Source organism: Vicia villosa, linkage group LG7, assembly GCF_029867415.1.
Source record: "Vicia villosa cultivar HV-30 ecotype Madison, WI linkage group LG7, Vvil1.0, whole genome shotgun sequence".
NCBI lineage: Eukaryota > Viridiplantae > Streptophyta > Magnoliopsida > Fabales > Fabaceae > Vicia > Vicia villosa.
This window is the reverse complement of record NC_081186.1, coordinates 83,925,739-83,951,517: the sequence shown is the minus strand read 5'-3', so window position 1 is coordinate 83,951,517 and position 25,779 is coordinate 83,925,739. Positions and strand designations below refer to the sequence as shown.

Here is a 25,779-nt window from a genome sequence, read left to right as displayed (position 1 = left end):
GATTCCCATAAATAATTAAACTTATGACCTTTAAGCCACATCCTACACTTTTACCACTAAGTTAATGTATATTAGTAACAAATAATTCTCAATAATATTAAACAATTCTGAATTAAAAAATATATAAAACATATAACTGTGGGGTCACAAATCCAAATCCGTTCAAATGAAATAGTAGTCACTTTATTGTAAAAATGAAAAGTAATCTAATGAGGGTGAATTAATTAGAATAACCTGTATTAGTGAATTTTTCTTGATTATGAATGTTACTAATATTGTTCTTATTTTCCCGTAACTATTATGAATGTTAAGGCACTGAAAATAAATCTAGAAAAATTAAAAACACCAATATATATCATGGTTCCCCTTTCCAAACAAGGGTACACTATTATCCTCATATCCTGAGAGATATTTCACTATATGTCAGATACGTCACAGTCAATCCGCTTAACTCTCTTAACTATCTAACACAATCACAAAGGCATATACCACCTTTTGATTTTACAACGCACACAAGAGAAAACACACCATTTTCATTTTAATATAATGATTACTTGCACTTAATGAACAAAACTGAATTTGAAAAATAAATTTGTACGATGTTGCTACATTTGTATCAAACTTTATATAAAGAATAATTTTCTCTTCCAATGATCAATTCAAATGAATATAAGTTAGATTGCTCATAAACTTCTCTATAATATGAAATGAAAGTTATATAGAAAAAAGTTCACTAAATTTTTTAATGATGAATACTTAACTTAATAATTTAGAATATACAATTTCACTAAAACTAACGATGTTTTTGTTTTTTGTTACTTTTTAAACATGACAAATCATCGTATATAAATTTATTATTGAAATTTGTAGATAAAAATGTAAGTTAAAAGGTCCTAGGTTTAATATAACTACAAATCATGAGAATTTTCTTTCACTAATTTTTATTGGCCTAGTGGCAAAGACATACGATTTATTTTAAAGATGTTGGGTTCAATTCTTTTTAAAAATCAAATTTACCTTTTTTTTTATATTCTTAAATTTGAATTGTTTAAAAATAAATTTAGTATTTAAAAAATGAAAAATAAAAAATAAATCCAAGGAATCGAGTCACGGTTTAAAAACGGTTTGAAAGTAGGAAATTTTTTATATTTTTAAATCTGAATTGTCTAAAAATAAATTTAATATTTAAAAAATAAAAAATAAATCCAAGCAGTCGAGTCACGGTTTAAAAGTAAAAAAAAATCGATTTTAAAAAAATATTAACAAAATGACTAATATGACCCGGTTAAATTTTGTAAGGGACTAAATCAAGTCTTTTTTTATGAGGGATTAATTTGAGATTTGTAATTTTTGTGAGAGATCAAAGTGGATCTTCCTTCTATAATTTTTATCATGATTAATTTTGCATAAAAAAATAGTGACACAGTTTGTTGCTAGTTTGTTTTTTATTTTCTATAAACTTTAATATATTGAAATAGAGTTGGTTAATGCAGTTTATAACTTGGTTAATGAGTTATCCAACATAAAATAAAATAAATAATAAAATAAAATTGGTTAATAAAGTATAAAAATTAGTTAATACATTTATTATTTAGTGTCAGAACATGGTTAATAGTATGTATTTTATTGAATAATGTAGTAGTGAACGTGGTTAATGAATTATAAATAAAATAAGTGGTTAATGACGTATTCCATATTTTTGTTATTAATACAATTGTGAAGTTGGTTAATATCGCAACTTTATATTTATGTCATAAAATAAATTTTAAAAATTAATATTATTTTATAAAAAATAAATATTTTTTTTAAAATAATATTATTTTAATAAAAAAATCTTATTTATTGTAAAAATACGGTGAAAAGTGTAGATGTTAAACTATGGTGTAGAAAATAGTATAAGAATAGTATTGCTGAGAGGTAAAAACTATGGTGAGTCAAATTTAAACTCATGACTCGAAAATACCCTTACAAGGTTTTTATAATTATTATTTTGTCAATAACTTAAAAAATTATTTTAACTAATTCATTAATCTCGCTATTTTTTTTTTTATAAATTTTAGGTAAGTTGATTTACGGTGGTTCACCGAAATCGGAAAATACTTCCCAACTCATAGATTGATTCTATAATTAGTACCTATTGTATGCCAAAAAAATCATCACATGGGCAAAGATAATTTTTATATTAATTAGTGACTAAGATATGTCTTCTATTTAATTTTTATTTTTATATATTAGTGATAAGTATTTATTTTTTGACTTTTTTATACTACTTGTTAATGATAATTGTTTTTCCTTAATTTATTAATGTATCAATGGAAAATATGTTTTTCATATTTTCTTAATAATAATTTTTGACAAAATATTTATCCTGTTTTTATTTTGTATTAGTCAATTATCATGATAAAAATCTATTGACCTTGTTAAAAAATGATATTTATTATGTATTTTTATTTTCCAGATTATACGCATCTGACATTATAATAATTAAATTAATTAATAATTCTTTTATAAAAAGTTTAAAGACTTATGAATAGAAATGATGTGTTCCCTAAGTTCATAAATCTATATTTATAAACATAATTTTTAACATGATTGGTTTTTCTATTTGTAGGAATGTTCATGGGTACGGATCAACCTGCCAACCCACTCACCAAACTCAGCTCTTATTTTTCTCACACAATTATGTACGGGTCTAATCCGAACAAACTCATTCAAACCCATTAGTATTTGGTTCGGGTAACGAGTTTGAAGTTTTAAATCCACGAACCCACAAACCCGATCCATTGACATGTCACTCTATTTTCATTTTATTCTATTTATAAATTATCTATCATAAATCTTACAATGCATATATGTTTTTAAATATAATTATAGTTTTTATTAATTGTAAAAATCTAAGTCTAAATCAAATTTGAGAGATTGAATTTATTTATTCTAAGAGAGATATATCTTACTTTTTAAATTATATTTTACATCATTTATATATTTTGTTGACTTGATATGAATCGTAAAAGAATTTTTAGGTATAAATGATAAAGTTTATTCAAATTAAATACAAAATTTATGGTTTTTTTTTAATGTTTTTATAAAATAAATATGTTAATTAAATTGATATTTTATTTAAAATTTAAAAAATTTATTTAGTGGGTGACCCACGAAACCAACCCAACTCATTGATGAGCGGGTTGGTTTAATTGGGATTTAATCGTAGAAGTACGGGTTCAACACTCAATCCAAACCAAAGCCTAATATGATTGGGTCAGACAATGATTTAATCAAATTAGACTCAACCCAACCCGCGAATACCCCAAACTATTTGAATAACAATATTGTGTCTCAATAATGTATAAATATAATTTTAAACATAATTGATTTTACTATAAAAAACAATGGCAATGTTTATTGCATGTTTGTTTTCTATTTTGTATAAACTTTAATATATTAAAATAGATTTCATTAATGATCATTTTGTATAATTTTTTAAAATTAACTCAATATTTAAAATGTAAAAAATGTTAGATATCACAACTTAAACTCATGAGTCGAAAATATTTTACAATGTTTTTATAATTACTATTTTGTCAATAATTTAATTTTTTTTTTTAAACTAATATATTAGTCTCGCAAATTTTTGTTTTACAAATATTTTAGGTAAATTGATTTTTGGTGGTTTACCGAAATACAAACATACTTCAAAACTCAAAGATTGATTATATAATTATTATCTATTGTACATTAAAAAAATTATTTCATAGACAATACAAATTGAAGTACTATTTCTCGATTTCTGAGCCAAATTTTAATGATTTGATTTAAAATTAGCTACTCACTAATATTTGTCTAATATACAGTTTTCATATTAATTAAAGTAACTATATTATAATTATTCTTAATTTTTAAATATATAAAAGAAATTTTAAATTTAATTTATTGACTTAAACACCGTTCAAATAAAATTGCAAATTTATCTAACACGGGAGAAAAAAAGCATGTACTATTTAAGTGCAAAACGCTTTCAAAATTATAAAAATTATATATTTATATATATATATATATATATATATATATATATATATATATATATATATATATATATATATATATATATATATATATATATATATATATATATATATATATCGTCTAGTATTTTTGGAGTTGAGATCCTCTCCATTTCTTCAAAGAAATGGAGAGTACCATTACTAAAATTTGGGAGTATAAAACATTTATATTATTAAAAAATGTAACATATATTTTACATATTTTAATTTTTATACATGAAAGCATTAGTAATGGCATTCTCCATTTCTTTGAAAAAATGGAGAGGATCTCAACATGTATTTTTGGTGGTATCTTGTTTTCTCAAGCTTACAGGTTTAAAGTTTATTTATTGCATTGTGTTTTCTATTTTGTATAAACTTTAGTATATTGAATACTTTAATATATTGAAATAGATTTCATTAATGATCATTTTGTGTAATTTATTAAAATTAACTCAATATTTAAAATGTAAAAAAAGTTAGATATCACAACTTAAACTCATGACTCAGAAAATATTTTACAATGTTTTTATAATTACTATTTTGTCAGTAACTTAATGTTTTTTAACTAATATATTAATCCCGCAAAATTTTTTTTACAAATATTTTAAGTAAATTGATTTTTGGTGGTTTACCAAAATTCGAACATACTTCAAGACTAAAAGATTGATTATATAATTATTACATATTGTACACTAAAAAAAATTATCACATAAACAACGAAAATTGAAGTTACTATTTCTTGAATAAAATTTGGCTCACAAATCAAGAAATAGTAACTTCAATTTCCGTTGTCTTGTTTTCTCAAGTTTATAAGTTTATATAGAGAGTTTAATACCGGGAAGTTGCCCGAAAGAAGTAATGACATATGTACATTAATATACAAGGAAACTAAGTTTATCTAAACTAATTAATAATATTAAAATACGTTAAATAAAAAATAATAATATTGTTCTAGTTTGGATTAAGTTCCAACATATGGAGAAACGGGTCACCACAATCTTATACAATGGTTGGCTCAAAAGGTAGGCAGGAGTGGATCAATGCGTAATATGCAGCCCTACAAATAGGCATGAGTGAACCAAGGTCCAATCTTCATAAAATTAGGTCGCCTTGGTCTAAATATGTTGGGTGGTCTAAGATAGTAACACACTTTAGAAAAACTCTTAACCAATATTAGCCAATGCCCTTGTAGATGTCGCATGACAAGGATTTGTAAGATCCCTGCCATATGTCCGATGAGACAACTAAAGCAAACAAAAAGGTTCTAGGTTCTTAAAAAATCTTAAAACCTCAATATAACAAAGACCTTGGATTCATATGCATATTATTCTAAATTAAAAATACTCACATATAGTCGATATTGATTTGATAATAAGATTTTCCAATAGTTGAAAAAGATTCCTCACGTCCTTGACATGTGAAGGATTAAAGTCGGTTTGATTCTCCGAGACTAAATCATCATTGATCACATTTAATAATGCTCATGCATTCAACTCAACTGAATTTTAGAGATTTATCTCCATGACGTGTGAGGATTCACCTTATTGACACCTTGAGGTTTAACTCATGCTCTACCTAAGTGAGGCTTGCCCCAAGTATACATGAGGGACTTGTCCCAAGTATGCTTGAGGGACTCACCCCAAGTATACATGGGGTATTTTCCCTAAGTATGGCCGAGGGACTCACCCCAATTATTCATGAGCGACTCGCCCCAAGTATGCCTGACGAACTCGCCCTAGGTGTACTTGAGGGTTTCGCCCCAAGAATGCTTGAAGGACTCGCCTCCGCCATGCTTGAGGCACCCGTCCAAATGAGAGGAGGTGATTAAACTAAATCACTCATCCCTTTTACAAGCATTCTTGCTTGAGGGACTATGTACTGGTATATTCACAAATGACTCACAAAAGATGGTATAAGGATTCTCCAAGGATAGGTGATGCAATACATTGCTCCTTCTAGTTTCCTAGACGCCCATTCATTGGAACATGCACCCATTATTTGTAATGGTCACCCATTGATTGAAATACTCGCTCATTTAAAAAAACATGGGGAACAATGTGTCTCCATCTAGTAACGGTACTGGAAGGGTTATCAAAGAGGGGGACCGTATTCTCCAATTTAATAAGGGAAATTAACTACCTTTGGTTCGAAAAAAGGACCGGCTCACTTGTATCAAAACACTTCTCGCAAGTGGTGGGCAGAAGGTGTTCTGTGTGGAAAAGAGAGCTTCCATGTGAGGGGGGCATTCTCAACAGTGGTACAAGTATATGTGGAGCTTCCACATGAGGGGAGCACTGTGTAAGACGATCAAGTGTGAGGAAGAAATCTCATATTGATTAAAAACTCAAATATTTTATATTGCCTCCAACACGTTTCACATACTCTTTAACATTGATAAGAATTACCATTTGATTGGTAAATTCAAATATTTTATTCATTTATTTGTGAAATATTTAAAACTAATCATGTAACACAAACTCTTCGGAATCATACTGCCTATTTTTCTATCAATGGATCATGAGTTTGTCATTTGAAAATATTATATTTGATTTTGTAGTATCGCAGTAAAGGTAGTATTAAAAAATAAGAGTGTCCATAATTCATATTTTGTAAAAATCATACATGTGTTTTTGAAAACTATTGTCCAAACAACATAAAGACAATATCTAATTATATTGTATAACAATGTCTTTTATATTAATTCTATCTGAAGATTGGGATATCTTCGAATCGTGTAAAAAAATTACATAAAAGTTTTTTATATGAAATTTAACTCTTGACGTTTAGTATTAACATTTGAATATTATATTGATTATTGGTTTTAACAATTCAACAACGCTGTTTAATAAAATAATATTTATGTGAGGTACATGTTTTTCACAAAATAATGTAAAAATTTATTTTTTATATTAGGTATATTTAACTATGTCTCTGTTTGGCAAGTCCTATTTTTAATTTATATCTTATAAGATTATATGATAATAAAAGACATGTTTAATAACAGTTTTTTCATCATGAGTTTATAATTTATTTTACTAACTTATAACTTATTGACCAGACGCTAATTTAAATAGCATTTTAGCTTATAGCTTATAGCTTATCATATTTTCTTCCATTATTACCCTTATAAATTTGAATTATTTTAAATATATATTTAATTATTAATTAAGAAATATTTTTTTATGTCATTGCTCATTTTATATTTATCACCTAGTTAAATCACTAATTTTACCAAACACTTTAATTAGCTTATCAACTATTAGTCATTAGTCATCAATTATATATAAGCTATCATCCATGAGCCATAAGCTATAAACTATCAGCTAACTTATCATCCAACCACTAATTTTATCAAACAGAATCATATCTAATTTAAAATATATCTTAAAAGATATATATAATCAGTAATTTAAAAATAGATTTTATAAGATATTTTTAATTAATTTATTTAAGTTTAAAACTAATATTGTAAAATAAAGGGAATCATTTATGTCATAACAAATTAATTTACCAATATGATACAAGTAATGTATTATTATAATAAACATGTTTATATGTTTAAGAAATTACCCGTATATGTAACATATATGATAATTTTATCAAAAAAGAAAACTCTTTTGATGATCATTGATCAAAGTGTTATTATTGATTTAAAAAGAGGACTTTTTGTTTATTGATAAGAGTTTAATCAAGTAACCTCGATTGAAAAAGTATAAATATTATATATAAAACATGGAAAATTTGTTATTATCGTTAATTTGATGATGTACAATTTCTCCTTTTATAAATTATTTCACACTATTATTTTTATTTATATAAATAAAATAATAATTTACGTTATAGTATATTTACTTGAATGGTTTTCTTAGGTTCATTCATAAAAATATTAATCTACAATGCCTTATTGACAAGAACTTCGAGACAATATATACGAATCTAATATATTTAAGTTGTATTTATAATCACAAAAATAACTCATATCATTTGAACACCATAATCTAGATTAAGATAATAATTTATTAACCAACCTTATTCATATAACTAATACAAATGATATGAATTTTCCCAAATTTTAATTGGTTGATATAACAATAAGAATAAAATATAGGCAAAATCTCAAAGCTTCATATCACTAGGTGGAGGAGAAGCTTGGCAACATGGGAGCTTGGGGCAGTGAATTGGTTGACATTCAATGTTAGTATGGACGCAACAGGGTGGTAAACCTTGTACATTGCAAACAAGAGAACCTGCAATAGCAATAATAAAGAAAATAAACTTACACATCATCTTACAAAGAGATTCCATAATAACAAAACTTTGTTTTCAGAGAAAAATAAATAATATATATAATATCGGGAGATATTTGTGAGTTTAATGTGCAAAACTTACTTTTTTATAGATAAAAAATAAACTTCTAGAATTCTAAGTTAGAAAATATCTATATACTTAAGTAGTAAGCAAATCTTAATTTTTTTAATGCTATAAATTTATCTTATCTTATCTTATTATATAAAATGGAGTAACAAATGCAGCTTCTAATCTAACCCTAATTCTCTCTCTTTTTCTCTGTATTTATTGAATGAATGAATGATTTTGTTTTATTTAATTTTTTTAAAATCTCCTAATTGAAAAAATCATTATTATATTAATAATCATTAATCTTATCTTATCATATAAAATCTTATCTTTTTATATAAAATAGAGTAACAAATGCAGCTCCTAATCTAACCCTAATTCCCTCCGTTTTTCTCTGCATTTAATGAATGAATGGTTTTGTTTTATTTAATTTTTTTTTTTTAATCTCTCAATTGAAAAAAAACATTATTATATTAATAATTATTAATGAAAAAAATTAATTGATAATCATCATTAAAAAAATTCTCTCATTTCTAAAAATACATAGTCAATTATATTTTATATATATATATATATATATATATATATATATATATATATATATATATATATATATATATATATATATATATATATATATATATATATATATATATATATATATATATATATATATATATATATATATATATATATATATATATATATATATATATATATATCTTATTATAAAAAATAGAGTAACAAATGCAGCTCCTAATCTAACCCTAATTCCCTCCGTTTTTCTCTGCATTTAATGAATGAATGGTTTTGTTTTATTGAATTTTTTTTTTGAAATCTCTCAATTGAAAAAAAACATTATTATATTAATAATTATTAATGAAAAAAATTTTAATTGATAATCATCATTAAAAAAAATCTCTCATTTCTAAAAATATATAGTCAATTATATATATATATATATAACAATCTTAGCATCAATAAAATTAATAATAATTTAATTTGTTTAATTTTGAAATTTTAAAATTAATAATGATTTTAAAAAAATATGAATTGAATACTCCTACAAATAGAAAAAAACCTAAAAGAAAGAAATATTTAAATTATATATATAATTTTAGAACATATTTTAAAAATAAGTATTTGAAATATAGGTTTATGATTAAAATTTAGTATTTATCTAATATAACGTGCTCATGCAGCTTACGTGTGCACCTCATCTTCATCTATATGCGTTTATACCCCCCCCCCCTAAACTTGAGGTTGGTGGATGTCAACCAAAGCAAGCTTGGAAAGACATTCAAAGAAAGGAGGAGGACCAAGAGCTTTAGTGAATACATCAGCAGTCTGGGCTTGAGAAGGAACCGGAAGTAAACACATCACACCTGCTTGTAGTTTCTCATGTACCAAATGACAATTAATGTCCAAATGTTTTGTTTTTTTCTTGAAAAACTGGGTTGGTGGAGATATGAATCGCACTCTGGTTGTCGCAATACATAACTAGAAGCCTCAAGGGATGTTGTTTGAGATCATGAAGGAGAAAACACATCCATTGCAACTCATGTGTAGTAGCGGCCAAGGCTCGATATTCAGCCTCCGCAGAAGAACAACTTACCGTTTTCTGCTTCTTCGATTTCCAGGACACCAAGGATTGACCAATGAAGAAGCAATATCCTGAGATGGATCTCCTTGTATCAATACATCCTCCCCAATCCGCATCACTGAAACCAAGAATCTGTAGATCAAAAGATTTGGACAAAAAATACCACGAGCAGGAGAACGCTTGAGATATCTCAGGACACGAATATCGGATTTATAGTGCATCTCAGTAGGGGCACTCATGAATTGGCTTAATTGTTGTGTAGAAAATGCAATATTAGGACGCGCGGTCGTGAGATATAGCAATCAACCCACCAATCTTCTATACGCAGTAACATCAGAGAAGGGCAAACCATTATCTTGCAAGGTGTGTGAGAAAAGTCCAGAACCAATTTTTTTTTGTCTGGGTTAGTTATTAATTAAAAAATATATTTTTACGTCTTTTACATTTATCACCTAGTTAAATTGCTAATTTTACCAAACACTTTAATTAGCTTATCGGCTATTAGTCATTAGTCATCAATTATAAGCTATCAGCCACCAACCATAAATTATAAACTATCAGCTAACTTATCACTCAACCACTAGTTTTATCAAAAAGAATCATATCTAATTAAAAATATATCTTAATATATATATATATATATATATATATATATATATATATATATATATATATATAAAATAAGTGATTTAAAAAAATATTTTATAAAATATTTTTAAATAATTTATTTAAGTTTAGAATGTAATATTGTAAAATAAGGGGAATCATTTATGTCATAACAAATTAATTTACCAATATGATACAAGTAGTGTATTATTATAATAAACATGTTTATATGTTTAAGAAATTACCCGTATATGTAACATATATGATAATTTTATTAAAAAAGAAAACTCTTTCGATGATCATTGATGAGAGTGTTATTATTGATTTAAAAAGAGGACTTTTTTTGTTTATTGATAAGAGTTTAATCAAGTAACCTCAATTGAAAAAGTATAAATATATATATATATATATATATATATATATATATATATATATATATATATATATATATATATATATATATATATATATATAACACATGGAAAATTTTTTATTATTGCTAATTTGATGATGTATAATTTCTCCATTCATAAATTATTTCACACTGTCATACCCCAAAATTTGCCCACTCAAGATCATTTGAAAATCAAAGTCTCAATACTCGACTGAGTATATACTCTCCTAATCAACTACCCTTCAAACTAGGGTTTTGTTCTTCTCAAAGAAAAGTCAGCTTCTGACACCTCAAGTGAACTTCGTGGATTCTTATATGCTTCAAAGAGATCCCATACCAAGTTTCAAGCCTCGATTCAAAAGATTGCTCATTCGATAGCCCAAACGATCAATAATCGACTAGTTGACCTAAAAGTCAAACTAGGGTCAAATCACAGTCAAAACTTCTGATTTTTGGTCAACATCCTCATTATGAAGTGTTATTCATCATTTGATCAAGTATTGATCATGATTCATCAAGGAAAGTTCAAAAAATCAACAAAACCTAAAGTTCCTAAATTAGGGTTTTCTAGAAGAAAGTCAACTGAACTTTGACCGGCCATAACTTTCACATGGAGCATCAAAAATTTCCCATCCAAAGCTCAATTTGAAGGAGATTGAATTCTCTACAACTTTGGCTCTCACATGCCAGGTCCAAAAATGCTTCATTTGGAAGATATAAGCCAAAACATTACATGTCCTCCTAAAGGATCGCAAAAAAGACGTTTTGTCTCAAAGGACGGTAAATGAACATGGTAAGTTCAATGAAGGTGAAACCAAAAGTATCTTTTAGTAGACTCTTTGAGCTTTCTAAAATGTGCAAGAACACCTTCATGTGATAAAAAATGAGGGAGATACGATTGATACAAATTGGTCGATTTTCAAGAAAGGCGTGAAAACTTAAGTGAAGAACTTTGCATTTTTAAGTGATGGGCCATAATCTTTGCACCACCCACGAAATTTCAAGTTCATTAAAGGCCCATTTGTCATTTGGTTATTTATTTTATTATTTTATTCATTTATTTTTGGATTTATTCATTTATTTTTGGATTTATTCATTTAAATTCACTATAAATCAAATAAAATCAAAATAAAATAAGATAAAATCACACCAAAACTTTCCATTTCTGAAAATGTGTCCAAGTTCACCCAACAAGGCCAATTTGCACGTGAGAAAGTTGTGAAAAATAGATTGAAAACTTATTTGGAAAGTTTGCATATTCTTCTTAAAAACAAATATTTTTCAATCAAACCAAATGATCTTTTCCAAGTTTGTAAACCCTAAAATGATCTCCTATATATTCCTAACAGTAGCAGCCTCATGGATCACGAAACCCTAGCCTCAAAATCACTCTCCAAACTTACAAAAATATCAAAAAAAGTGGATTTCGAGTTCCTTCGTTCTAGCCTCTTTTAACACCAAACAATCATCATAACCTCTTCATCAGGTAATATTGGTCGTTAATGGACTATTAACACGGTCCCATAACGTATGGAACAGTGGTCTCATATTCATGTTATATCATGCACTTGTTATTTTAATTTATCATGTTTTCATGCGTATAAATTAAATCTAATGCTTTCTATGAGTTTATGATGATGTTTAGAGAAGCTTAGAATGGTTGAATTGGAGCTTAGATGTACAAACCGAATCCCACCATGCTTAGGGCAAAACGAAAGCACCTCTTCGTTTTCGTGCCTCCCATTGTTTTTTGACCAAAACGACCACGCCATTGAACTCGTAGCGTCCTGTTTCATGGATCTGGGCGCCCCTTAATTTTGTCTAGACTGTATTATGTTTTTTTTTAAAGTTACAGGAAATTCAAAGAAAATTCCGCAGGTAATTTTGCGGCTGAATCCGCAGCAAAATCCACAAGTGCCAATGAGGAAGAAGATGAATAGTGTTGTGGACCTTTTGACCACACATGGCGCGGCTTCGTTGGTCAGTCAGCCATGGCAGACTCTCTCTCCACTCGCGATTGGTGGCCGCGTGAGACAGGGGACCCACGTTTGACTTCCATTTGATTGCTCAACTATGCCACGTTTTAATATTTTTTCTTTTACGTTTGATTTGTTTACAATTTGTACACGCAGCACGCATGGCAAGTGATACACGCTATTGGCATTGAGGAGGCGGGTTCGATACCCAGACTCCTCCATATTATTTTAACAAATTTTCTCTGCAGATCCCGTGTGCACAAGTCACGCGCCCTTACCATGCACCCCCATGTGAGATCTATTGGATCTTCTTAACATCATATCCAAGGGGTTCAAAGCTGCAAACCCAGCATGGTCCTTAGAAGATGTGATGTACAGGATCAGACAGATTTCTTTTTCTCTCTTTTTTTTGTTGGCTTATCTATTTGTTTTATTTACTAATTAAAAAAATCTTTAACTAAAAAAAAAACAAATTAAAATCAATCCATTAGATTTCTTTTTTAACTTAATAATTTAGGTTTTTGGGCTTAATTAATTTAGGATATATTTTTATTTAGTAGGTAATTTAATTTGGTAATTTAATTTAGTAATTTGATTTAATAATTTAACTTAATAATTAGTTAAATTTAGGATTTAATTAGGTAATTTCTTTAATTTAATTAACCACTAATTAATTTTATTTTACCCTCGATTTCTTTTCTCATCTCAAAATCACTTGTATGACGCGTGTTTGTTTATACCTTTATTTGAGTATTAGAATGTATATAGGTAAAAATGTAAAAAATTATAGTGGACCTCTTTACTTTCCCGCATTTTTAATTTCCGTATTTTTATTATCATATATATTGTGTTAGATGTATGTTTAGGATTGTATGATTAAAATTAAAATCAATCGCTAGCTAACTAAAAATTCAAGATAAATAAATAATCGAATGTAACACACTTGCACTCACTCACCCTTAGGGTACGCCCCTCTCGGTTGCCTTACGAATAAAGGTCGTGTCCCTCGAATATAGAGGTATCTAAGCGAACGTCCCTCGATAAACAAAATCATCAAAGATCATAGTCCCTCGAATTGCTGCCTACAAAAATATGATCTTGTCCTTCGAACGGTTGCCTAAACGAAAGATGATTTGTCCCTTTGATATCGCTAAAGATACCTCTATCCTGTTGCCTTCAAACGACCTTCGATGACCCTTCGATGTCCCGAACACGTCCAATATAACAAGGATTTCCTACTTCTATATAGTATGGATAATCCTGGGAATCGTAAAAAGCATAGAAAAGACCAACTATTAGGGTAGTTCTCTTAGATTGCTTGCTCAAATACAAAAACTATTTTCACACTACTTTCAAAAACAAAGGCTACGCTTTTAAGCTAAAGTCCTTCTATTCAAAAAACTCTTTTCAAACAAACGAAAACAAACATGAGCTAAGCAAGTTAAGAGCCCGTAGATAACTACGGATGAAAAGGGTGCTTGCACCTTCCCTTTTCATAACTTACCCCCCGAGCCCGTTTTCTTTCAAATAAGGTCTTTTTCTGTACTTTTTACCTTTCCTAACATTGGACAAAATAAAAGTCGGTGGCGACTCATGCTCACCGCAACATTTGTTGCTTATAAAAATAAAAGTCAGTTCACCGAGTTACAGAACTGGCGACTCTGCTGGGGACTTAATAAAAAGAGGGGTTTACCTTAGGGCTTAGTTCATTGTAAATGTTTTCGATTGTTTGTTTGTATGCTTTATTCTTAAAGGTTGTTTGGGATTATTCTGTGTGAAAGATCCTAACCCGGATCTGAGTACCTTAGGAAAATGGCATGAGATCAAGGAGACTGCACAGCGTATACTGATGTGGTTGATCTGATGGCCATCGTTAGTGTGACACATTGGTTTGTCCTGGTGTTCCTTGGGATCCGACTCGAGGAAATGCTTGGCTACCGCGTGGTGTCATTAAGCACTAATTTGCCTTTAGAACCTTAGTTGAACTAAACTTTGGCCTTTTAGAAAGTAGCGAGATGGCTGGCTTTAGTTCCGACTGAAGTTGGTTGATACTCGAAGCTACACTCATATGGACTGGACTTTCGGGACCTTTTCGGTTGGTGATTCGATCGCCGAACTGAGATAAGCGCCTTCGAGAAAGGTCAATGATATGAGCTCCCTAGAACCCGATTTTTTATAGGACAGGTTGAGCCAACTAAACTTCAGGGGGAGGGTATGTACCTAATAAACCTCATGCAAGCCTTAAACCTAAGGTTCTTGTGTGACTTGTTTGTGTTTGTTATCTACTTGACATCATGACATCATACGCATATCATTTCACTAACTTTTTCAAGGACCGAGGAATTTATCTTTGTTCTTTTTTGTAGGGGTCATGGAAACCAGAAATACTATCTGAGTCAACTTTGTGAAAGTACCTTCCGAGCTGAAAGAATTGGTATCAAAGGTTCCTGGAAATTCTCGTTTCAGCGAAAGGCACGGTCATCTACTCGATTTGGTTACCTCAGGTTTTGAAGAAGAGATGATGAGTGTGTTGTTTCAGTTCTTCGACCCCGAGCATCATTGCTTCACGTTCCCCGATTATCAGTTGGTACCCACTATGGAAGAATTTTCTGAGACGCTTCAGATCCCTATTGGAAATCAACTACCATTCACTGGTTTAGAGAAGAGTCCGAAGCCTGAAGCTATCGCCGCTGCTTTACACCTGAGGAAGTCTGAAATTGAGAAAAATTGGGAAACGAGAAGTGGGGTCGAGGGTTTCCTTGCTAAGTTCTTAATTGATAAGGCACGATCATTCTCAAAATCCATGAGTTATCATGCTTTCGAAGACATTTTGGCTTTGCTCATCTATGGCTTGGTGTTGTTTCCAAATCCTGACCAGTTCATAGACGTGCATGCCATCAAGATATTTTTGACTCACAATCCTGTGCCTACTTTGCTTGGAGATATTCTACACTCACTTCACACCCGTACGATGAAGAAGCGGGGAACTCTCATGTGTTGTATACCTTTGCTGTCTAGGTGGTTTATTTCGCACCTTCCTCGATCTGTAATGAGGAATGACCAAGGCCAGAAGTGGCATCGGAGAATAATGTCGCTTTCTCACTCTGATATTCGCTGGTGTTCTCTGTCCAAGGAAAATGTTGTTATTATTGATCGTTGCGGGCGGTACCCTAATGTGCCCCTCCTTGGCATAAGGGGAGGTATTACCTATAATCCCTCGTTGGCCTTACGCCAGTTCGGCTATGCTCGAAGAGATGGTATTCACCACATGCTTATACAAGGCATTGTGTTCAACTATGAGGAGGATCCTCAAGGCCATCGTCAGAAATTTATACGTGCTTGGGACATGGTAAATAGGATTGACAGCAAGAGCTTGGGGCAAAAGAATTCCATTCCTTTGGAGGCTTACCTCAGATGGGTGCGCACTCGCGCTCAACGTTTTGTCATGCCATATCCACATGTCAGACCTGTGATTGTGGAGCCCGAGTATGAAGAAGATGTTCCTCAGGTTATTTCTCATCCCGACATGCCCACTGATATTGAGGAACTGAAGAGGTCTTGGATCCAATTGAAGGAAGAAAGGGACACCTTTGAAGCTCAATTCCGCGCCAAAGAGAAGAAAGTATTAGAGCTCACAAAGCAACTTCAGGATGAGCAGAGCATCAACACATTCCTTGGGGCAAAGCGCCAACGTCCATGGGAGACTTGAAGACCCTCTTTTTCTTGTTATGCTTTTATTTTGCTATTTCAGTTCTTTCTTTGTAAAGCCTAAAATGGCAAACAATTTTATGTTTTATGTTTGTAACATTATTAATGAGAGTTTCTTTCTTGTGTGGTTTAAGCAAATTTAAATTTCGAGGTCCTTGAAAGCATTGCATAAACATAATCATACCATTCATAAACATTGCATAACAGGTTTCTATGACAAGCCACTCATGTTCTTGCTGTTTATTTCAGCTAAGAAAATGAATCCTCTCGAGCAATCAGTCAAGGATCTGCAAACACAGAATGCTGAGTTCCAAGCCATGATTTTGAGTCTGGCTAAAGGGCAGGAAGAGCTGAAGACACTCCTTACTAAGAATGAGAAGAAGACTAAGAAGCCTGTGGGTGTTTTCAACATGGGAAGAAGGTTCCGAGGCCCTCTCAAAAAGGTCAAAGACGTCGAAATCCCAGAAGAGCTTGAACATGATGAGAATGTTAGTGGCAAGACTGATCAGAAGAGCAATGGTTCTGTCAAGCAAGATGAAGATGAAGAAGAGTACTATGATGATGAAGAGTATCCGGAAGATAAGTACAGACAGTTGGAGGAACGAATGAAGGCTGTAGAAATCCAGAAGATCCCAGGGTTAGACTTTGAGGAACTAGGGCTCATCTCAGGAGTTGTGATTCCTCCAAAGTTCAAAACTCCGACCTTTGCAAAGTATGATGGAGTCTCTTGTCCGAAGCTGCACCTAAAATCCTATGTGAGGAAGATCCAACCTCACACTGCCGACAAGATGTTGTGGGCCCACTTGTTCCAAGAGAGTTTGACAGGAACTCAACTCGAATGGTACTATCAGCTGGAGAGTACCAATATCCGTACTTGGGAGGACTTGGTTGTTGCTTTCTACAAGCAATACCAATACAATTCTGATCTCGCACCGACTCGTACACAATTGCAGAACATGTCCATGGGTCCAAAAGAAAGTTTCAAGGAGTACGCTCAAAAGTGGAGAGACTTGGCTGGCAGAGTCCAACCTTCTCTAACAGATAGGGAGCTGGTAGATATGTTCATGGGTACTTTGACTGGTCCATTTTATAGTTATTTGCTGGGGAGCTCATCAGCTGGTTTTACTGACTTGATATTGACTGGGGAGCGGGTTGAAAGTGGCATCCGAAGTGGGAAAATTCAGGTGGCTACCTCTTCTGGTGTTACGAAGAAGCCGTATAGTGGAAAGACTGAAGCTAATGCTGTGCACAGCCAGAGGGGTCGCAACAGAAATGATAGTAGCCAATCTGTTGGAGCTGTCTTAATCTCTACACCAACACCTCGACAAAATCAACAACAGGGATACCAGCGTAGACAAGACGCGCCTAGAAGAAACTTTACAAAGATCAATATGTCTTTGAATCAAGCATGGCAACACTTGCTGAAGGCAAAGTTACTTGCACCTATAGCTTCGCCAAACATCAATACATTTTCTCCTCGCTATGATCCTAACGCAAGATGTGCTTACCATTCTGACTGTGTGGGGCATGACACCAACAACTGTTGGACACTGAAACACAAAATCCAAGATATGATTGACGCAGGAGAAATCGAGTTCGATCCTCCAGAAACTCCCAATGTTATTACTGCTCCTATGCCGAAGCATGACAAAGCTGTCAATGCTGTTGACGAAGAATCCTATGTTACTAATGTGATGAGTCTGACTACTCCACTCCCTCTCATCAAGAAGAAGCTGTTGCAAGCCGGTTTATTTCCGGGTTGCATTGAAGACTGTTATTACTGCTCGTCTCAATCAAATGGTTGTACAAGGTTGAAGATTGGTATTCAATATCTGATGGATAATCGAAAAATCATGTTCGAAAAAGTGCCTTCTGTGGAAAAATTATGTGAAGATCTAGCTCAAAACTTGAAAATTGAAGACGTGTCCGTAATTTCCAAGACTCCTATCAGAATCCCTACCAAGGCCCCCATAAGGATCACTGCTGAGCCTAAGGTAGCTCCCTTGATCATTACCAAGCCTGGTCCGATCCCGTACTCCTCCGACAAGGCTGTCCCTTGGAGCTATGGTAATGAGGTGTATATCCATGGTGTGAAACAAGAAGCCCTGAATGATAAGCCTGTCAAAATTCCCAGCCCTGACGTTGACAATATTGTGGGGACCGGCAAAGTTACAAGAAGTGGAAGAATTTTCTCTCCGGAAATCTCTCCTGGTGCCAATATCTCAACTCAGGCCCCTGTTTCCGATTCAACTGCTGATGTGCGAGGGAAAAGACCAATGCTGGAACCAGTTCATACACCAGTGGAAGCTACTGCTGAAGAAGTCTCTCAGAAGGAAATGGATGAAATTCTGAAGATCATCCGGAAGAGTGATTACGATGTGATCGAACAGCTGGGGCACACCTCCTCCAAGATATCCATGCTATCATTGTTGACTTGTTCTGAGGCTCATGCTAAGGCTCTGATGAAATTTCTCAAAGCGGCGCACGTACCACAAGAGATTTCTGTTAATCAATTTGAGAATTGTGTTGCAAGTTTGACAACGAACAACTACCTGGGGTTTTCTGATGCTGATTTGACTCCTGCTAGAAAGAGTCATAACAAAGCCTTGCACATCTCCATTGAGTGTAAGGGTACTACTTTGTCCCATGTGCTGGTGGATAATGGCTCCTCGCTGAATGTATTGCCTAAAATGGTGCTGGATAGACTTGACTCTGAAGGGATAGTGCTAATGCCCAGTAATGTGGTGGTAAAGGCTTTCGATGGGTCGAAGAGTACGGTCTATGGAGAGGTTGAGCTCCCAATCAGAGTGGGTTCTCAAACTTTCAACTCCTTGTTCTATGTGATGGATATCCACCCCGCCTATTCTTGTTTGCTCGGGCGCCCGTGGATACATGGGGCAGGTGCTGTGACATCCACATTGCATCAGAAGCTGAAGTACCTTGCAAATGGTAAGATCGTCACTGTGCATGGGGAAGAGGAGTATGTGGTTAGCCATGTGAATGAGTATAAGTATATCGAAGTGAACGGTGAATTCATCGAGACTCCTTGCCAGACTTTTGAATTGGTTCCTCAAGTTGTCTCTTCTGCCAAGCATACTCCTACTGTTCCTAAGGTTACCCGGATCCCTTCAACAATGGCTTCTCTGAAAGATGCCAAGGCTGTAGTTGAAGAAGGTGGTTGCACTGTTTGGGGCCAGCTCATTGATGTCCCGTATAAATCTGACAAGCTTGGTTTAGGTTGTATTGCCGGAACTCAGAAGAATAATCATCACACCCGTCCTGGAGGATTAATGTCTCATTTCGTCAGCAAAGGAGTCAATGCCTTGGAAGATGAGGAGAGCAATTGCAACCTAGACAAGTGGATTTTCCCGACACCTGATCATGGGCTGAACAACTGGAAGACCGAAGATGTTATCTCTATCTCCTTCAACCAGGAGTAATTGCAATTTTTCCTGTTTTATTGTTTTCTAGTCCAAGTTTCGGTTATGTAATTCAAACAATAAATTTCAAAGCCATATGCCTTGCCCGAGGCATAATTGGTCCATTTGTTAGGGCTTGTCATGTCATAATCATATTTTCATTCAAATAAATCATTGGACGTTTCATATTCAAATATTGCGCTCTATGTTTTTGTTTTCTTTTGTCATATTATTAAAGCTATGTGTTCTTACACACACCCACATAATACACTGCAGATTCACATCCACTCTGGATCTCATTGATAACGACTCTGCTACTGCCAATTATGACTTTGATAATCCGATCTACCAGGCTGAGGATGAAGGCGAGGAAGATTGTGAAGTGCCTAGAGAACTTGCCAGACTGTTAGAGCAAGAAGAAAGAGCCATACAGCCGCATGAAGAGCCGATTGAAGTTGTGAATCTTGGTACTGATGAAGAAAAGAAAGAAGTCAAGGTAGGCGCTGGGTTGGAAGACAGTGTCAAACAGAGACTAATCCAGATGCTACGAGACTATGTTGAGATTTTCGCTTGGTCCTACGAAGATATGCCCGGTCTTGATACTGATATTGTGGTGCACCGCTTACCAATCAAGGAAGACAGTCCTCCGATAAAGCAGAAACTACGAAGAAGTAGACCTGATATGGCCAAAAAGATCAAAGACGAAGTTGAGAAACAGTTCAATGCTGGGTTTCTAAAGGTAGTGAGTTATCCACCATGGATCGCTAATATTGTGCCAGTACCTAAGAAGGATGGGAAAGTCAGAATGTGTGTTGACTATAGAGATCTGAATCGAGCAAGTCCAAAGGATGATTTTCCGCTGCCGCACATTGATACACTGGTGGACAGTACCGCACAATGCAAAGTGTTCTCTTTCATGGATGGCTTCTCCGGTTACAATCAGATCAAGATGGCACCAGAAGACATGGAGAAGACAACATTCACAACACCTTGGGGGACTTTTTGTTACAAGGTAATGCCTTTCGGTTTGAAGAACGCAGGGGCAACATATCAGCGTGCAATGGTAGCCTTGTTCCATGATATGATTCACCAAGAAATAGAAGTGTATGTGGATGATATGATCGCAAAATCTGACACTGAAGAAGAACACCTCATCCATTTACAAAAGCTTTTTGACAGGTTAAAGAAGTACAAATTGAGATTGAATCCGAACAAGTGCACTTTTGGGGCAAGATCCGGTAAGCTCCTAGGGTTCATCGTCAGCAGTAAAGGTATTGAAGTCGACCCGGCCAAAGTTAAAGCTATTCAAGAGATGCCTGCACCACGTACTGAGAAAGAAGTCCGGGGTTTCCTGGGACGTTTGAATTATATTGCAAGGTTCATTTCCCACCTGACAACTACTTGTGTACCAATCTTCAAATTGTTGAGGAAAGATCAAGCGGTAAGATGGAATGACGAGTGTCAGTTAGCTTTTGACAAAATCAAGGAGTACCTTCAAGAACCTCCAGTTCTGATGCCACCAGTTGATGGAAGACCTCTGATAATGTACCTGACAGTGTTAGAGAACTCAATGGGGTGTGTACTGGGGCAACATGACGAGTCTGGTCGAAAAGAGCATGCAATATACTACCTTAGCAAAAAGTTTACCGACTGTGAAACAAGATACTCACTGCTCGAGAAAACTTGCTGTGCTTTGGCATGGGCTGCTCGCCGACTAAGACAGTATATGTTGAACCATACTACTTTATTGATCTCTAAAATGGATCCCATCAAGTATGTCTTCGAGAAGCCTGCTCTCTCCGGACGAATAGCAAGATGGCAAATGATATTGACAGAGTACGACATCCAATATACCACGCAGAAGGCAATTAAAGGAAGTGTACTAGCTGATCATTTGGCTCATCAAGCGGTAGATGACTATCAGTCCATGAACTTTGAGTTTCCAGATGAAGATATCATGCTTGTTACTGACTATGAAGAGCCTGGTCCGGATGAAGGACCTGAACCGGGATCCCGATGGACTATGGTTTTTGACGGAGCTTCGAATGCACTGGGCAATGGTATTGGTGCTGTAATTATTTCTCCTGAAGGCGGACATACACCATTCACTGCTAGACTATGCTTCGACTGCACCAACAATATGGCCGAATATGAAGCATGCATCATGGATCTCAAAGCCGCAATCGACTTGAAAATCAAATTTCTAGAAGTGTATGGAGACTCAGCCTTGGTAATCAGTCAGGTCAAAGGAGAATGGGACACGAAGCACCCTAATCTCATCCCTTACAAGGAACATGTGTTAACTTTGATCCCTTATTTTGAAGAGATTACTTTTGAGCATATTCCACGAGAAGAGAATCAATTGGCAGACGCGCTGGCTACCATGTCATCTATGTTCAAAGTCAGGTGGGACAATGAGGCACCCTTGATCATTATTGAAAGATTGGATGAACCGGCACATTGTTGCGAGATTGTTACAGAAGGAGCAGACGAGAAACCTTGGTTCTATGAAGTGAAAAGATATCTTGAAGCCCAGGAATATCCTGAAGGGGCATCCATCAATGATAGGAAGTTTTTAAGAAGGTTCTCGGCCAAGTTCTTCCTGAGTAATGGGATCTTATACAAACGCAATCATGACTCAACTTTGCTTCGTTGTGTGAACAAGAAGGAAGCAGAAGAAATAATGGAAGACATGCACGATGGTATTTTTGGAACTCATTCCAGCGGGCATACTATGGCTAAAAAGATTTTGAGAGCAGGCTATTACTGGTCCACCATGGAGACTGATTGTCACCAGCATTCCAGGACTTGCCATAAGTGTCAGATCTACGCTGATAAAGTGCATGTACCTCCTGTTCCACTAAATGTCTTGACTGCTCCTTGGCCTTTTGCAATGTGGGGCATTGATATGATCGGAGAAATCAAGCCTACTGCTTCCAATGGGCATCGCTTTATTCTCGTGGCTATTGATTATTTTACAAAGTGGGTGGAAGCGGTCTCATTTGCTTCAGTAACTAAGAATGTTGTGGCTCGATTCATCAAGCATAATCTCATCTGTCGGTATGGCATCCCTGAAAGGATTATTACGGATAATGGTACCAATCTGAACAACAAAATGATCACTGAGCTCTGCACGCAGTTCAAGATTAAACACCACAATTCTTCTCCATACAGGCCAAAGATGAATGGCGCAGTGGAAGCCGCCAACAAAAATATAAAGAAGATTGTACAGAAGATGACGGTGACATACAAAGATTGGCATGAGATGTTACCATTTGCTCTTCATGGTTATCGTACTTCTGCACGTACCTCAACTGGGGCAACTCCTTTCTCATTGGTTTATGGTATGGAGGCGGTCTTGCCTATCGTAGTTCAGATTCCTTCCCTGAGAATTATGAAAGAGGCAGATTTGGGCGAAGACGAGTGGATCCAGACTCGACTAGACCAGATAAACTTGATTGATGAGAAGAGGCTCGCGGCTGTATGTCATGGACAATTATATCAGAAACGTATGATCAAAGCGTTTAACAAAAGGGTCAGGCACCAGGCATACCAGACTGGCGACTTGGTAATAAAGCGCATCATTCTTCCACAAGGTGATCCCAGGGGCAAGTGGACTCCAACGTATGAAGGACCATTTGTGATTAAGAAGATATTCTCCGGCGGAGCCATGATGCTCACCACAATGGATGGCGAGGACTTCCCGCACCCTGTGAATGCAGACATAGTCAAAAAATACTACGCATAAAATAGACCCGCTAGGTTGACATACCTAGGCAAAAATAAGGGCATCCTGACGAACCAAAAGGGTTCGGGCAAAAATTAGGGATATAAGTATAAAAAAATGTACACCCGGCAAGTCGAAAACCTGAAAGGGCGGCTTGGGCAAAAAAGGGTATCCCGGTAGGCTGAAAACCTGAAAAGGCGGTCTAGGCAAAAGTTAGGGATTAAAGCGTACGACTATGTCCCATTGGATCATCACTCATCAATCTTCAATTATCTCTGTTACCAAGATCAAGTTCAAAAGGCACTAATCAATGCAATCGTCTTTTCCAAACAAGTAAGGGATGAGATATTCGAAGGCATAATGGCAATAGCTGAGTCGAAACCCAATGAGATCACTTCCACATAGCTGTTTTTCTTTATTCCCTTTGTACTTCCTTTCAAAAATTGCACGACAATTTCCTCTTACTAGGAATTCTGTCTCCTTGTACTAATTCGCCTGTTATGGCACTTTTCCAAATCAATACAAAATTACTTCAAGTTTACTTTTTTTACTTTCTCTGTTTTGAGTATGCAAACGTCCAATGATAATTTTGAATGAACATATGCATTTTGAACATGGCTAGTGCTGGCCAGAGTATTCCTACATTCACAGGAAACAGGAAAAACAATAGAATAACATCAAAATCATCCAGGTGTCCTCCCATAGTCAATGGTATGAAGGTATCCCCACAAAGCATTTCTCAAAGAAAGCATCGTTCTCCTACAAGGATGTACGCCTCAAGTGCAAATAAAAATCTCCAACCAGATATTCTTGCACAAAAAGACAAGAAATTCGTCATACAATCATATTGTTAACATCTCTGACAACAAATGGGGATTTATTTTCCCGCGAAAAGCTACTATGCAGAGTTATCAACAAGCATCTACATAAACATACCCATACATCATGCATCTACTTCCATGCATCATATGCTTCATCATGGCAAACACAAACATAGCATGCGAAGATTCTCATTTACTTTGAGAGTTTCATACTACAATGCAATACATACATCATGTCATCGCATAAAACTAACTTTACCTTTCAGGTTGACCAGCTGGCCAAAGAAAAAGCATCAACAGAAACCAGTGTCTATCAAATATACAGTCTGGAAGCTTGAACCCCAGATTCTCAACAGATATGTTCCGGAAGCTTGAACCCCGGATAATCTGAATTCTACAACAGATATGTTCCGGAAGCTTGAACCCCGGATAATCTGAATTCTACGACAGAAACGTTCCGGAAGCATGAACCCCGGATGTTCTGAAATCTACGACAGATATGTTTCGGAAGCTTGAACCCCGAATGATCTGAATTCTACAACAGATATGTTCCGGAAGCTTGAACCCCGGATAATCTGAAATCTACGACAGAAACGTTCTGGAAGCTTGACCCTCGGATGTTCTGAAATCTACGGCAGATATGTTTCTGAAGCTTGAACCCCGAATGATCTGAACTCTCAACAGATATGTTCCGGAAGCTTGAACCCCGGATAATCTAAAATCTACGACAAAAACGTTCCGGAAGCATGACCCCCAGATGTTCTGAAATCTACGGCAGATATGTTTCGGAAGCTTGAACCCCGAATGATCTGAATTTTACAACAGATATGCTCCGGAAGCTTGAACCCCGGATAATCTGAAATCTACGACAAAAACGTTCCGGAAGCATGACCCCCGGATGTTCTGAAATCTACGGCAGATATGTTTCGGAAGCTTGAACCCCGAATGATCTGAATTTTACAACAGATATGCTCCGGAAGCTTGAACCCCGGATAATCTGAATTCTACGACAGAAATGTTCCGGAAGCCTGAACCCCGGATATTCTGAAATCTACGGCAGATATGTTTCGGAAGCTTGAACCCCGAATGATCTGAATTCTGTGTTAGATGTTTCGGAAGCTCGAAC

The 25,779-nt window shown here is 34.3% G+C and overlaps 2 protein-coding genes across 2 annotated transcripts; both read left to right on the top strand.

Moving 5' to 3' along the window:
* Window positions 1–15,574: 15,574 nt before the first annotated feature.
* Window positions 15,575–16,687, top strand: LOC131619531 (uncharacterized). The gene is made up of 2 exons (XM_058890620.1): window positions 15,575–16,356; window positions 16,444–16,687. The coding sequence occupies exons 1-2, from the start codon at window positions 15,575–15,577 to the stop codon at window positions 16,685–16,687; spliced, it is 1,026 nt and encodes a 341-aa protein (XP_058746603.1).
* Window positions 16,688–17,003: 316 nt separating this feature from the next.
* LOC131619530 (uncharacterized) lies at window positions 17,004–20,126 on the top strand. Its single transcript, XM_058890619.1, has 3 exons — window positions 17,004–17,323; window positions 17,780–18,206; window positions 18,330–20,126. Exons 1-3 carry the CDS (start codon window positions 17,004–17,006, stop codon window positions 20,124–20,126), a joined length of 2,544 nt encoding a protein of 847 aa, XP_058746602.1.
* The last annotated feature ends 5,653 nt before the right edge of the window (window positions 20,127–25,779 follow it).

Bases quoted from the DNA above. Each gene is read 5' to 3' on its own strand.
- LOC131619531 (XM_058890620.1), top strand. From the start codon at position 15,575: ATGGAAGAATTTTCTGAGACGCTTCAGATCCCTATTGGAAATCAACTA. The intron at 16,357-16,443 runs GCAAAAGAATTC...TCCACATGTCAG, and splicing joins ATTGACAGCAAGAGCTTGGG to ACCTGTGATTGTGGAGCCCG.
- LOC131619530 (XM_058890619.1), top strand. From the start codon at position 17,004: ATGATTTTGAGTCTGGCTAAAGGGCAGGAAGAGCTGAAGACACTCCTT. The intron at 17,324-17,779 runs GTTAGACTTTGA...TCCATTTTATAG, and splicing joins GAAATCCAGAAGATCCCAGG to TTATTTGCTGGGGAGCTCAT. The intron at 18,207-18,329 runs GTGGGGCATGAC...CCTATGCCGAAG, and splicing joins GTGCTTACCATTCTGACTGT to CATGACAAAGCTGTCAATGC.